Source organism: Diuraphis noxia, unplaced genomic scaffold, assembly GCF_037042655.1.
Source record: "Diuraphis noxia isolate RWA-SAM2 unplaced genomic scaffold, SU_Dnox_SAM2 contig0004, whole genome shotgun sequence".
Lineage (NCBI taxonomy): Eukaryota > Metazoa > Arthropoda > Insecta > Hemiptera > Aphididae > Diuraphis > Diuraphis noxia.
In genome coordinates this window covers 51,734,828-51,751,510 of record NW_028301714.1, presented here as the reverse complement: position 1 = coordinate 51,751,510, position 16,683 = coordinate 51,734,828, and the positions used below count along the sequence as shown (strand labels likewise).

The window sequence follows — 16,683 nt, the reverse complement described above, 5'->3', positions numbered from 1 at the left end:
TTATATAAAATGGTTTATTTTCAAATGTTAATTAGTAAATCAAGTTAATTTTATGTATAGGAAAAATCCAATGGAGGTCACAAATGTTTGCCAGTGAGGCAAATTTCAGTTGCATCACCCACATATTTTATTTACTCATTACTATATGGGTGCATCCCACACAACGTAAAGTTCATGGAAAATTGATTCTACTGCAAACTGTTGCATTATACTACAATAAAAATATTTTTGACATATTTATATAAATACCTACAGCAATATAATTATACTGCAACAATAAATTGATATCACTATTAAAAATAAATTAAAATAATGGATATTTTTATAGCTTTAAACTGTTAAAACAATAGGTGACTACTTGCATTGTGTATATCATATATTTTTTTTTAAATGTTAAAACTAGGGTTACTAAGACAAAATTCCATTAGAAATATTGTATTACATCAATCATCAATATTTATTTTAAAACAAATTCAATTAAGTAATATATATAAATATATATATATAAGTTAAATTAATTATTTAAAAATACCTGATTCAAGTAGCTACTGAATAAAAAGTGCTCAATAAAATGTTTTTTGTGTCTATTTAGTATTTTCATCTTTTGAAGTACGTTTATTGATTCAATATTCAACTTGAAAGATGATTTCTTGGAAGTGACTTGAATTTTTCATAAAATAATTATAATTCCATTTTTAAAAAACGATAATTTTGGTTCTTTTGTACTAGATAATAATATATAATTGTGGCTTGGCGTGGCGCGTTAGCTGCTACCAATCGCGGAATGCGACTGGGAGTAAGTAACGGACACAGCTACTAGCTCTCGGATGGGTGACCAGTCGGGTTCATAGTAGTTAAAAACCTTGTCACACATACACATGTTTGCTACCTACCGTAACAACCATAAAAACAACCCACCACAGTTCATAACCCCTACAACAGCTAATGGTTATAGTCGCCGGGCTTAAGATCAATAAAAAATAAATAAAATAATAGATATTTATAACGTTGAAATTTTTTCATTTCATCGGTGATGAAAATTTTGTTTTTGAGATTTAAGCGTAACATTTAGATCCTTATAAGATTTTCTTAAAGTTTCTAGTGTTTCTACCCTACAATATAAAAATAGGTACATGAGCAAAACTTTTTTTAATAAACACATATAACGTTCAAACTTCGACAAAATAAAAAAATTTAATACGAACAATAATGTAACAATAGGTATAGTTATTACCTACTTATTTTGTGTTATATTTGAAAAACATATTATTCGTATAAGAACTTACAATACCCTCGTTTAGCGGTCACTAAAATGTTGTCATGATGACATCACTTTTGGGGTGGTAAAAATGCTTCGATTTTTTGCTTCAGCATTTTTTCTGATAGGAAAGGTAATCTGATCGGTACTCACGTTGGGGTTTAAAAAAGAAATTAAGGAAAAGTCGTTTTTAGTAATATTATAGTTCTTGAAAAATTCTTTTTAGGATTTTGGTGATAAAATACCGTAAATACGTGCAGTGTCGGCCTGGCACAAAGGGCCCCCAAACATGTTATTAAATAAAAATGATAAAAAATGCTTATAAGTAGTGGCCAGGCCGTCACTGAATACGTGAAATTTTCAGCAAATATTAGAATTAGGTTTTTTATACATCGTACACTCTCAAACATATTTACTCTTTTTAAGCTATTTATAGGCATAAGAACATTTCTATTTTTTTTCTTTAAAACAGTTTCAAACAAACTTGAAAGTCTAACATAGTTAAGGTTCCTTATAAGTTGTTAGTGAATAATAAAATTAAGCTAAAAGTTACACTAATACTTCTTTTTATCAACACTTTTTTAGAATTTTTACGAAATTCGTCAAAGTCACAAAAATCATACAATGACTTATTCAAATCAAAATTTGAAACAAAAATTAATTTAATAAATTGTATTATTAGTATAGCCATAGGTGCAATTTCAATAAAAAAAAATCTAATGGTGTTTAAACAAAGCCTTTTTCATTTTAGTTTTTTGTAAGGAGAAGTTTTTATTGTATTATCACGAACATTATTTGAGGGTGCTAATCCCCCCTTAATTGTGTCTATGAGCATTACTAATATGTAATTGTAAAATAAATTACTTAAATAACAAAAATATCATGGATTATAATTGGTGATGGTTGGAGTGTTGAGTTGTTGTTTATATGATTTCGAAAATAACTGAAGAAACGATAAACATCAGTAAATTACTAATGAATTAATTATTTTTTAAGTCTTTACTTGATTTAATATCCCAGCTAAGAGTTAAATACATTAACTTCTATTCCCTTATATTTACTTTAAATCAAGTTTATTCATGGATCCACCTTTCATTTTCATTGAATGTATCCATGAAAATATTATGTAGGTACCTAATTGTTAATTTTATTAATTGCATATATTATTTTATTTTAAATAATAGCTTTAATAATTATTTTATCAAGACACTTTTAATTTCATAAAAGATAATAAGTAATAACATAATATATTTATTTAGTTTATATTGAGAATATAATGTTTATTACTACATGGAAATGTAATCAATAAATTTTTTTTAAATAATTGACAAATAGATATATATTTTTTTTTTTTTTTGGATTCAAAATTATACATCTTATCATACTTACTAAATTTTATTGAAAAATATTAAATAAAAAACATACCATAGGATACTATTTGACAGTTATTTCCAAATTAAAACTGAAATTGAATGCGGGTTTTTTTTATTTTATGAAATCATAATCATTAAACATTTATATACCTTCTTTGAAAATAAGGTTTTTCAGTTGTAAAAGGTCTTTTTATAAATCCAAGTAACAAGGACCATTAAATCAAATAAAAAGAATTAATAATACAATAATTTAACAAATATCAGTTGTATTGTGCTATTTCTGAATAGGATACATTATTAAATCAATTATATTAAAATTGTGATTATTAAAAAAATAATAAGACAAATACACTTAAGAAGATTAACTAACACTTGCACCATAATATAAAAAAATTACATAAAATTTCAAATAAACTTATACAACAGGAATAAAAGTAACAGTAGATTGTACTTGTACATAAGAATAAATGACTTAAATATTTGATTAGCGTTCTTACATATTGGTTTCCATGACAAATTTCTTCCAGTCTTTCCAAGGGAACTAGTTAATAATAAATTTATACTGATAAGTATTATATTATATATGTATTTTTTTAAACTCAAATGTAAGATACATTAAAAACATGTTTCAAAACTAGAAATAATATTATCTTCTTGAATTATGCTCTAATGAGTAGTATTGTATGAAGGTGGGGGTACATCAGGATGGGTAGCATTATCTTCTCCAACAGCAACAGCGTAAGAAGGTGGTGGAGGAGGGAACTTTTTCATGTTAAAATCATAGTCCGGGCGTAAAAGATTCTGAACGACAAAGTTTGATTCTATATAATGTATAGTAGGTTGAGCTGAACTTCTTTTTAAAGTCAGATACTTGTAACAACTCCAAACTACACCAACAAAATATCCCTAAAATAGAAAAAAAAACAATTATTAAAATACAAGAAAAACTTTACTCATTTAAAAATAGTGTTATTATTTTCAATGATATTCAAATTATAGTTAAAAAATTAATTTTTATATTATTTAAATGCAACTTAATAATACAATCTGTTAATATAATTGCTGCACCTACAGCTTTCAAGTGTATTATAACATTATTTGCATTAGATGTTTTAAAATTTACGTTTGCCTACTTGCACATTCTTTAGTATTTTCTATTTTATTTTAATCCCACCCATTTTTATATAATTTTATGCATACATTATACATTTTTGTGATTAAACAAATGTGTTAAACTTAGCAAATATAAAACTATTAAGTATTCATTATTCATGTTATTAAAATGTTGATTATCTTATTATTTCACCAATAGACTTAAACTTTTATTCTTAAGTGTTGTAACTCATAATATATGAGATGAAATTAATTTTTAGTTGAATAATATATATATTAAATATATGCATACAAACCTTAGATATTATTGAAACACACAAAGAAAAAATGACTATAAATGATATAAATCGAGGATTTAATGAAGTAATTCCATTAGACATATATTCTGATTCGGTGCGGATCATGAGACGATGGAAGTCTGGTAAATAACATAGATATCCAAAAGCCGACAATCTAAAAAATAAATAAACATTTTATGCTAATAAAATGTATGCAGACATATAATATACACACTATGTATTTAGGCAGAAATTTCAATAACAATACATATTAATTATAAAAATATCATTAAATTATAAAAGAAAATTATTTTGTTTTACTTACATAGTCACAAATAAATCAAACAATTGCATACAAAAAAATGGAATTAACATTTTAGGTTTTCCTTTGATGGCACCATAAATCATGGAAATAGTAATAATTATTGTGAAAAATATTACAAAAACTCCATAGTTTAAATCATCTGAAAAAATGGAAATGAAATACTATTAATTTTAATTTTTAGCCTTTTTATCATTTATTGTAAATTTGAAATACAATTTATACAAATAACTGTAAAAATTTGTTCGATAATTCATACAAAATCTTATTTAAAGTAGGAAGAAACGCCAATAGATTAACAATCAATAAATTATACAAACTAATTATTTATTTTAAAAATATTTGTGATTGTAGATTTACTCAAAACAGTAAAAAAAAATATGTTTGACAAATACATCTGTATCAATATTGAACACATGCAGAAAAAGAAATGGTAAGATATTAATCAGTATAGTTATGTAAAATATTAGATAATAGTTTTTTGATATGTTGTAATTTGTAAAGAAAACTTCTTTATCACTACATTTTATTAAAACTAAAATCCTCCTAAGTATACCTAAAATATATATAGGTAAAAATATTTTATCCTTTAAGTATGAGTAGGTACATAAAATCATTTTTTGTTTATTCAAAATTTTAACAATTTTTTTTGCATTTTAAATTTTTTTTCAAATTCAATAATATATAATGATTATACATATTTATAATGACACTGAAAAATGTCCTAGCGTACTAATGATAAATATTCTTGTGGCCGCCGGCGGCAGCATGGCAGTTAATGTGTTAAAAATATAATGATACCTTAATGTAACGTTTGATTATTAAATATACTACAGCCAATTAAGTAGATTGGTTATTTACTATAACGTCTATGCTCTTCTTCATTCAAATTCATTAATTTAAAGTTATATAAATGCAGTTCTTACCCATTTGCAATGGACGACCCATAAACATTCCAAATGTATAATATTTTCCACCCTTTGTACTTCCAATTGTCGGTTCAATCATATCATCTTGATCATAGTTTGATAATGCAGAAGAGCCGTCAGTCGAAACATAATTTACATTAAAAGTTGGAATGTTACGTTCAGCTAAGGCAGTTGGTAATTCATTATGTTCTATTGAAGTTCTTGTTATCTGAACAGGTTTTAATAATTCTGGGTGTCGCAAAAATACTCCAATCGTACTTAATGCAAGCAATTGCAACATCTATAAAACAAATAAATATTAATTTTTAATATAATATAATTTTTTTTTTTTTTATTACTAAATGCCATAATCCAAGAAAAATGGTTCCCGTTCTGACGTGACAACAGAGTAGACAACGCCATTCATTTTTACGACGCTCAATAAATTTAAATGTTGAGTTAGTAGGAGGTTGTTGAGTTTGCATCTGAAAGCATTTAAACAATTGGATAATTTACATAAATAATTACAAATTGGTAATTGAGATACTTATTAACATATTTTAAATTTTTAATATGATACCTACTATTATTATTATAGAAGTTAGGATTACATAACAATATGAGTAAAGTGAAGATATTAAATTCAATAATTTGAGTAATTAGTTGTAAAAAAAACACCAATTACTGCTTAATTTATAAACTAATAGAATATTTAAAATAGATATAGGTACATAATAAATATTTAAAAAAAAATAAAAATATAGTTCCCTACATATTTTTATTGAACTTACAATTACCTACACTATGGGATGATCTTTTAAGAATGACAATAAAATAATATACTGAATTCAAAATTTAATTTAAATTGCATCTTAATATCAACTAAGACATCCATATGTAGAGACAATATTATAGCAGGGGTGGCCAGCAAAAAGAGACTTGCGAGCAACCAAATATATTAATAAATATGGAAAAGTCAAAATGTAAAAAAAAGGGTCATATTATTATACAATTTTTATATACATATAATATTGTAAATAAGATAAGGTATCTTATTTAATAAAATGTAAAGAATACGATAACATTAATTTTACAAAAATGCCAAATTAAATTATTAAATTATTAAATCTTCATAAATACCATAAATATCAAAATATCATAGACATTGACACTCATGGATAATGGATATGTTTTCATAGTGCTTTTTGACGTTGTGCGTGTAACAACACAACACAACATTAATAAAATAATTATCATGTATAAGAAACGCAAGTATGAAGAAGAACACAGAGAATTCAAATTACAATGGGAAGAAGTTTTTTTCATAGAACGAAACAGTAAACCATTTTGTCTCATCTGTCAATCCCAACTATCACAATTTAAGGTCAGTAACTTAAAACGCCATCATGAAACAAATTACAGTTCGTTTAGTAACAAATTTCCTACTGGTTCTGATTTGAGAAAAAATAAATTAAGCACAATGAAATTAAAATTAAATAAACAAACCAATGTTATGGTGGTATTTTCCAAAGAAACAGAAACTTAACTTAACAGAAACCTTAACTACTGAAGTGAGTTTTTGTATGACGTTTAATATTACTTGGGCAAAGTGCCCATTACACTGATGGGATATATTTAATAAAAAACATTTGATGTTATTTCTATTTTAAAACCAGAAGATAAAAAATTACTAATTATGGTTGAATATATTTTGAGTAGCAACTATGGAAAGACGTATTTCAATGATAAGTTCAGATATTTTCTTTAATTTACAAAATGAAATTGCTTATTGTTCTGCATTAAGTTTAGCGTTAGATGAATCTACTGACATTCAGAATAAACCACAGTTAGTTATTTTAAATATGAACATGTGATGAGTGTTGTTCTTAAAATTGTAAATTACATACGTTTAGGTTCAAAGATACATCGCCAATTTAAAAACTTTGTTGAAAGTTTAGAGGATGATATTCCGTGGTATTGTTTAGTTTGATGGTTATCGGTAAATAACAGTTTAACAAAATTTCAAAGAGACTTAAGTATAAATAATTTAAACCATTTTGCGTACTTAAAAAAAATTAAGTATTGTTTGGTTGGAATAGCAACACAATTGAATTGTGAAGATTATGTATAAAAATTAGAGTGTTTATCAACTCACTTTGAAGATTGATTTAATGACTTGAAATTACTTAAACCTTCGATGCATTTTTAGAAAATCCCTTTGTAATTAATGTTATTGAAAATGGATGTCCAATTATAAATTGATTTCAATGGATACGGTAGCTTTAGAAATTGAACTCTTGGAATTATTGGAAGATGAAGGACTGAAGTAGTTCAAATACAGTTGTCATTCTTTGTTGGAATTTTGAAAACATGTGCCTGTTATTAAATATCCAAAAATTACTCATTGCGCTCAAAAGTTAATACCGATTTTTGAAACAACATATTCATGCAAGTCTTTATACTCAACCATGAAAATAATTAAATCTATACATCGATCAACATTAACGAATGATCATTTAATGTAATTGTTAAGGACTGCGTTAACAACATTTAGTCCTGATTTTAAAAAACTTACAAGCAAAATAAACACGCAAAAAATAAGAATCAATAAAGAAAAATTATATCAAGAACACTTTATTTTAACTAATTTTTTTCTATACACTGTAATTTAATAAAATATTATACTTTTTCAAATACATAAATTCATAGAAAAAATTTTTTTTATAAAAATGTTACGATACGATACGAGCCGCTATAGTCTATGATGCGAGCTGTGGTTTGGCCACCCCTGCAATTTAGTATTTCATTTAATCTACTAGTTAGGGGCCATGTCAATTCAGGTTTTTTTTTCGGGTGTGCGAAATTTCAAGCAGGCCATTTTGAAATTTCACCAGGCCATATAGAAATAGATATACATACGTATATGTATATTATCCTGCATTCAATTATTTCCATATAGACCGGTTATTACAATTTGATTTTAATCATATAAATAATTGTGCATTCGTGGCTCGTGCATTATTTTAGACTTCAGCAAGGCGCAGGCCAATTGTAACATTCTAAATGTAAGGGGTGCAACCACACAATCTGCCACCCCCCCCCCCCCAAATGACGCCCCTGACCAATATCAATGGAAATTGGAAATACAAGTGAAAACTAAAGTAATAACCTTACATTTTAAATATTTTATACAAAATATACCTAAAAAGCAAGGTGTACCTATATTTGTGATAATATTTGATTGTTAATTAATAATTATATTGAAATTAAAATTTTTTCTTCCTAAAAAAAATTACCTAATAATAAACAATTAAGTATAAGCTGTGCTTGAATTAGTGAAGTATGTAGAGGGGCAGAGCTCCCCTACTATTTATTTTTTACATAGACTTACCTAGGAGCAGATACAATTTGACGAAGGCAAATTTACTGGAAGGCTCAAATAGCTTGAATTGGAAAAGTGGAAGGAGCAACTGAAGTCTTAAAGATGACCTTGAGATTTTCTTCTAATTAATTTTTAAGATATTGAGCCCAATTTATGGGTTTAACTCTGGTATTTGAATATGTAAAGGTAGAAGGGATCAAGTTATTATTAAGTAAGGCAGGGAGAGGGAGAGTCAATGATCTTAGAGAAAGTAATGAATGACGATTTTGAATCAATAACTTTTATACAATTCGATTTCGGATAATCCATTATTTTTCATAGTTTAATCAAGTTAAGAGGATTTTATTACAGTTGGCTACTGTCTAGGAATCCAGTCATCATTGGTGTAGGTACCTAATAATGTAAAAATAGGTTTTGGAGGATCATGGGTATATTAAACAGGGTAAAGAAATGGAGTTATTTCGCTTTCTCGGGAAATCTAGCTAGTATTAGAGAATTTTCTAAATAGCTATTGATTAGTCAATCTAAAATAGTTAAGTTTTCAAGGTAAGATTTAACCAGAAGCTTAGGTATAAGGGACAGGGAGTAATATTGTAAGTTAAAAGGGGAGCCCTATGTGCGTGGGGCATAGTACTGCGGGACAATTTCTTTAAGGCTAGTAATAATAGTAGTAATAATACCACAAAAAAAAAATTAAATTTCTGTATTAAAATACTCATTGTATGTGTACCATTTGTACAAGTAGATAAAATACAATTTATTCCTGTTAATTATATATATAATATATATCTAGTATTCTAGTTCATACATACGCATAATTTATAAATTAAATTGATAATTCACTTAAATAATAAATAGGTAATTATTGCATAAATTCAGTTTATATTTTCTATAAACTTTAAATGGATTAAAGAAAATTTATAACATTTACTATATTATATTACTTTAGGTTTAAAGTTTTTCAAGTTTTAACAATACAAAATAAAAAAAGTATCAAAAATAATTACCTAACTTATAATTTTTAAAATCATTGTAAATCAAAAATTTATTGAAATAATTAAATTAAAAAATATAAATATAATCATTTATTATTTACCTACGTCCTGCTAAGATTAAGATAAAGTAATATTATTTTACTATGAGACATTAGAACAAAGCATAATAAAATAAAATATTATAGTAATGTCCTTGAACTGTACTTTGACATGACTTTTGATAATGGTCACCTAAATATACAGGTTAAGTACAGAATAGGCCAGTTAAATATACAACCATAATAACACTAATTAAAATAAAACAATAATCAATCAAATATCAATTACACTGTCTGCTTCAAATTAGGTACATACCTTATATAAAATTACATAAAAAATTATCATTTTAGACTTGTACACTTATTTGGCAGGTAGTTAATTTTATACTAGAATAGGTAGTTTTTATGTATGCAGTCATATTAAAATTAAAAAAGAGATATTAAATTTCATAAAAATAATTCTAAACCTGACAATATTTTTAAGAATTATAATTTCAAAATAATTAGGCATCTTTATCCAAAAGGGTGCATCAGAAATTGTATTCACATATTCAACGATAAAGTATTTCCTATTTTTTAGAACCCTTACACAGTACGTAGTCAAAATTATAAGTGTAAAATGAGCAAATTAGATAAGTGTGTAGGTGAATAAGTAAATAAGGCATAACTACATAAGTGTTCAGAGAATACATTTTACTGTATTAAGTTCAGTGGCAACAAATTCTATTTTGAGGTCAGGTCTAGGGCCCAACATATTTTGGAAATTTATGATAGGACCATATTGACCACTTTCTTCTCTGAAGTACGCCATTTTTGCTGATATAAATATCAGGCCTCTTTAAATATTTTTTGCCCTAGTAGCCCTAGTAGATTGATAGAACTTCAGCGCCAATGATTAGGTTCGGGTTGGATCAATTATTTTTTAAATTAAATATTTCTTAAATGTTTTATATAATATATTCTTAAGTTTTGTAAGATAAAAACAGAGTAGATACCCACATAGGTAGTAGGTATCTAAGCTAAGTGCAATTTGGTAAAAATATTTAATACCAAAAAAATGCTGAAGAATTATTTTTGACATTACAATAATAGGGGAGAAGCACAAGGGAGTTGTGAAGGTAAACCTCACCATGTCTATACATGTTTAAGTGCAAAAAAAAAGATCTGACGAGGTGAATTAAAACAGTCACCGTAACATGTTTGTACATTGTATTGTTGAGCACAGAATAGACACCATATTGTAAACAATCAACAACTGGTGCTGTTAGGTACATCAATCCACAATGATACAATGTAATTATATAATTATAGGTACTTAACTGGTTTAATGTAAAAGGTACGACGAGCGTATATAAATGTGCATAGTATATACGACGTGTAAACAATAATTAGCTATTGCCTAAACCTAACACCAATATACTGAATAGTGAATACACATTGAATGGGTGAACATCGTAGAACGATTGGCGAGGAAGGGAGGCAATATGCAATCGGTCGTCGTGAGCCTTCTTCTATAGGGAGATAAAAAGAGACGCAGAGATGCGTGAAGTAAACACTGAGCTGATTAGCTACATATACCCTCGCTTGTTTGGGTCGATCGTTGATCGGGGCAAAAGGTAGATAATGTCAAAATCAAAATAAATAGTACACTTACTGCGTAGTAGTAGTAGTAGTAGCAATTGCGGGAAACTAGATAATAATTTTACGTAATCTTCAAATCAGTGGACGGCAACAATGACATTTATTTCAATATTCGACGACAACGAAGAAAGCTCGGCAAGAGCAACGACACAAGATCGTCACTGTCAGGCGAAGGTACGGTGAACGGGTGAAATGCGATTACCGAATCGTATGTAATGTACGGACCGTGAATATAGAATGAACTATGACGCTATGAGCATTGAGCAGAGACGCAATGGACGTCTGGACTCCGGTATTTGGGAGTTCGAGACTTGGTATTGATTGATAAACGCGACGAATCCACGAATCACGAGCGGCGGCTGTGGAAGGAACAATGCGACGACTAGTGGCGGCGGTGTGTATTAGTATCATAGATAATAATATATATATTATTATATACAAATATTGTTTGTTATTTATTTAGTAAACTCGTCTACGGATCGTTGCTTCGGTGATGTCCTTGAGACGGTCGACTACTCTACTCGATTAGAGTGTCAATTGACAATTACGTGAACGTCGTGAACTACGACTATTGACCAGTGGACAGTCCGACGTCCAACAGTGTCGTGGTAGACTAAACTATTACTAGTATAATCATAGGCGCCCGCAGAAATTTTCTAGGGGGGGGCAATGTTAGGATTTGAGGATAAATATTATAATTTTACTAGGTGTTTTAAAATAATAACCTTTTTTATTATACTCGTATACAATACAAAAAAAAATATTTTGAAAAATCCAGGGAGGGGCAAATGCCCCAGCTTGCCCCCCCTGCGGGCGCATATAAGTATAATACTTATCTATGATTCTGTCGTATTGACGAATGTGGAGTTAAGTGGTAGGCAGAGGCGTATCCAGGGGAGGGGGGAGTTGCGGTTTTAACCCTCCGAAAATTGTTTAATGATTATTGATTTTAATAAAAACATACGATATTCAAAACAATACTGGTAAAGGGGCACTCGTACCCCGAAAAATATTGTCTATTGAATATTAACTTTACGTCTCTGCTGATTTAAAGTTTAAATACTTTTAACTATTAACTCCATTAACTAGTGAGCTTTTTGTCCAAAATTTAATTTTTATAGATCCGAATATGACACAAAATGCATGGTTTTATTCAAAAAAGTAAAATGGCGACGTCGACGAGTTGGACATTTGCACAAAACGATATAACAATGCATAAATTAATAATTACTAAATAAATTGCTCTATGTAACTGATGTAACAGTTTTGCACTCGTGCTACAAGCTAGCTTAGATCATAATGTCAGTAATGGTAATGTACTAATGTCAGAATACTATATAATAAATAATAATAATTAGATTAAAATGATTAAATGATAATATGATCTAAGGCTAAAAGTCCACCCACCCCCTCCCACCGACGACCATCAATCAAAGATAATAGTATAATACATTATATTATCTATGCTTATAGCTAGCAGCAGCATCAGCAGGCTCGCTGCTGCACTATACTGATTAGTGATTAGTGATGAGATTACTGACAAATGGCAACGTATATTCACTATGTATTATGGTCGTATTATTGTTCCGTGATAGTTTGTAGTTAGTTGTAATAGTTGTACTTGTAGCGCTGAAGCATAGAACATTATGTCCTATTTCAGTAAGTCACTAAATAGTCAATTATCAATTCCATACCGTTACGATTGCTGTGATTGCTCTAGTTAGTACTTTAGTAGTTGTATGAAACTGTCAACTGTCTAACATAGACTAGAATATTTGGAGTGTGTTGTAGTGTAATCAAGTGAATCAAGTCTGAAATCTGGAGCTGACCACCCGGCGATGGTGATAAGTCTATGAGTTTTTTTATATGTTGATTTCTCTATTTTTCAGGGATATATCTTGCATGCGCAAACCATAAATAGTGTGAATTTGCAATTTTTCTGTTAAATCAATACCGCCGTAAAATTATGTCCTCAAATTACCATCTGTTGGCTGCAAACTGATTTACCAGTCTACATCAACTGGTTTAACGAGGCTCCTTCAAGATGAACAAACCGCAGTTGAAACCAGAACAGCACAAGAAATATTTTCGCCGCTCGTTGGACCTGTTGCCTGGTGAGGTAGCTGTGTTTGATTATTCACGGCTCACCATTCTATATTTTGCACTCATCGGTTTGGATATATTGGACGGCTTAGATTCACTAACTGATGACCGCAAGAAGGACATTGTCGAGTGGGTATACAGGCTGCAGTTGGTGCCCAATGAATATTGTTCTGTGCACAAATGTGGTTTCATGGGTTCCACCACCGTCATTCATTTGAAGAATCATCCCGGCAGTGAAAAGTATTGCGAAAGCAATGTTGCTATGACGTACATGGCATTGTGTATTCTGATTACATTAGGTGACAATCTAAGCCGTGTCAATAAATCAGCCGTTCTTCAAGGTGTAGCATCTCTGCAAAAGTCTGATGGAAGTTTCAAAAGCAACTATGAACATGGTGAAAGTGATTTGAGATTTGTGTACTGTTCACTTGCAATATGTAACATATTGAACGATTCATCTAGTATCAATGTAAATAATGCCATTAAATTCATTTCAAATTGTCTGAACTATGATGGAGCTTTTGGACAAAATCCAGGAACTGAATCGCACGGTGGTTCTACTTATTGTGCGATTGCGTCATTATCTCTGATAAATAAATTAAATCATGTGTTAGATAAGAACAAATCTAGAATTTTAGAGCGCTGGGCAGTGAATCGACAAACCAATGGCGGTTTTCAAGGAAGACCTAATAAAGATCCAGACACTTGTTATTCATTTTGGTTAGGTGCTACACTCAGTATTATGGGATCACTTAATAGAATAAATAAAGAGAGAAATAGAGATTTTGTTCTTAATAATGCTAATTTATTGACTGGTGGATTTAGTAAAAATATGGATTCTATACCAGATCCAATGCACACCTGCTTAAGTTTGTGTGGATTAAGTTTAATTGGAGAAGAAAACCTAAACCCTATTAATCCTGCATTAAATATTACCGTGAGGGCGGCAAATTATTTAAAACAAATTCAAGGAGATTTTACCTTACCAAACCAAAATAAATTCAAAACAGACACTGATTGTTAAATGAATTGTGCCTGTATTACATGTTAATTTTTAAGAAACAATAAATCTAGGCAGTAATTTGTTTATATCAACCATGACTGATTTATATTTTTTTCTACAACTGAACAATTAAAAATATACCAAATAAATGTATACATTTTAATATTAACAAATTGACCATTGTTTTTATTGAACTTTATATATTTAACAAAGGACCTATCAATTAATTTATTTTTGTGATCTTCTTATTATAAAATATGTTAATTTCAATTATGACAATCTGTTTAAAGTTAAGAATTGTAAGTATATCATATTTTATTGTATTAGTTGTTACTTTAACTGTAACTAATAAGTTATTAATTTATTACAATAAATAAGTACGATTTTGTTAATAAAGACTATTGTTCTATACTAAAATGTTAGTTGATACTTAAAATTTGAATTCGTAATCTTTTTATACAAATATAAAACAGCACATAGGTAAATCGTATATTCTATTACCTATGTTTTTTTTTATTTCATAGACATAAGTAATATCATTGATTAAATATACAATATATATATAAGTATATTTAATCAATGGTAATATATAGGATCATATCATGTCTATGTGTGATTTATTTAAATAATCATTAACTTTAAATATCAGTGAAAAATTATATTTTCTATCGGTTTGGGTTGAATCTATAGATAATATTATGTAAGAATATGATTCAAGGTGGGTTGATCAACCATAAATCCGACTTGAATATTATATTATTTAACCTATGCTCTATAGATTTATCATGCTCATAGACATTGCTAATTATAGGCAATAAGTTGTAGACTGGGAACTGGGCAGGACAAAATATAAAGACATGTGTAGTGTGCGCATTATAAATAAAATAAAATAAAATACTAATCTTACATAAAATACTATAAATGACAATACGGGTCACGGGACAACTAGTGTCAAAAATCGCGACATAAGAATTAAGTATGCCCCCTGATAAAGTAACTAACGCGCTCTAGGATTGTAATTTGTAATATTCAGCTATATTATAGGTAACAGAAAAATTTGATCAGCTGTAAAATACTAAATACATATTACAATTACATCATATTTTTACATTTAACATTTTAACAGTTATTATTTTGTTAATTATTATATAGTATACAATAAATTTATTTACAAAAAATATTCATACCTATTGGCTATTTCATACAAATACAACTATACAAGTAAAATAGATACTTACATTATTATAAATGCATTATTTTTTTTTATTTTTTACTTTTCACTTGTTTAAAAGTTGGTGTATTATTACATTTTTTTATAAAAGAATTGATAGTTAGATAGACGATAAAATTTTTTCGGCCAAGTCAAAATATTTGAACATTTAATACAAAGTTCCTCATAAGTTAGCCTTATACTGATTCAAAAATTATAAGAATACGTCATATTATGTACAATTTTATTTTATTAGCATTTGAAGTTCAAATATTGACAACAATTCGTCAAAATCATAAATATTTGCAAATTATTTTGTAGGTATAATTCATAAACAATTTTGTATAAGCACTATTATATTTATTTATTTATTTATTTCATACGGAGTTAACTCCAATTACAAAAAAACAAATCAGTATACTAAATTAAAATTAAAATAGCATTACAATTTTTAATATATAAAATAATAATTAATAGTAAATATTTAAAAAAAAAATGTATATATAAATAATTTGACATATAATAATTAATAACATAAAAATTCACAATCACAACCATATCGATAGAACATAGTATATAATTTAGAGACATTAAGTAGCTAAAAGTTGAAAATTTAATATAAGATTTTCCATAAGTTTGGCGTACATTGCTTACAATAATTAGGTATAAAAGAACTCAAATTTTGGTGTATTCAGATTTCTTGAAATCTTAAAATTCTCACTTGAAATTACATCCTAGGCTGGCAAATCATTTCCATTCAGGATCGCTTTTCGTGTACAATTATGATAGGTACCTATCATTCAGTGGCGTATTTAGGGGGGGGGGGTGATATGGGTGTTAGAACACCCCCCCCCCCCCATCGGCCGTATGTACTATGTTGTATTAGTTGTCTTAGTATTATTTATTTTATGTGCTTTATAATAAAAAAGTTTTATTCAACTTACACATACTTATATAATAATTTATATCAATATACCTATGATTTGTGTTAAAGTATTATGGGTGTTAGGGTTCCTCCCTCACTTCCCGTGACACTATTAAGTATTAAAACACCCCCGT

The 16,683-nt window shown here is 28.1% G+C and overlaps 2 protein-coding genes and 1 pseudogene across 3 annotated transcripts; 2 read left to right on the top strand and 1 right to left on the bottom strand.

Annotated features, from left to right (window-relative positions):
- Positions 1-2,880: 2,880 nt before the first annotated feature.
- LOC107164989 (lysosomal-associated transmembrane protein 4A) lies at positions 2,881-11,634 on the bottom strand. Of its 2 annotated transcripts, XM_015513035.2 has the most exons (7): positions 11,322-11,634; positions 7,408-7,628; positions 5,612-5,737; positions 5,271-5,553; positions 4,348-4,486; positions 4,041-4,197; positions 2,881-3,537 (listed from the first exon to the last, which is right to left on the bottom strand). In XM_015513035.2, exons 3-7 carry the CDS (start codon positions 5,735-5,737, stop codon positions 3,298-3,300), a joined length of 945 nt encoding a protein of 314 aa, XP_015368521.1. In that variant the 5' UTR covers positions 7,408-7,628; positions 11,322-11,634; the 3' UTR covers positions 2,881-3,297. The 2 variants fall into 2 exon arrangements, with proteins under 2 accessions (XP_015368521.1, XP_015368520.1); XM_015513034.2 differs by lacking the exon at positions 7,408-7,628 and having other exon boundaries at positions 11,322-11,633.
- On the top strand, positions 6,427-7,924 carry LOC149056180 (EPM2A-interacting protein 1-like; annotated as a pseudogene).
- A 1,139-nt stretch (positions 11,635-12,773) lies between the features above and the next one.
- betaggt-I (geranylgeranyl transferase type-1 subunit beta) lies at positions 12,774-14,831 on the top strand. The gene is made up of 2 exons (XM_015513020.2): positions 12,774-12,967; positions 13,198-14,831. Exon 2 carries the CDS (start codon positions 13,353-13,355, stop codon positions 14,433-14,435), a length of 1,083 nt encoding a protein of 360 aa, XP_015368506.1. The 5' UTR covers positions 12,774-12,967; positions 13,198-13,352; the 3' UTR covers positions 14,436-14,831.
- The last annotated feature ends 1,852 nt before the right edge of the window (positions 14,832-16,683 follow it).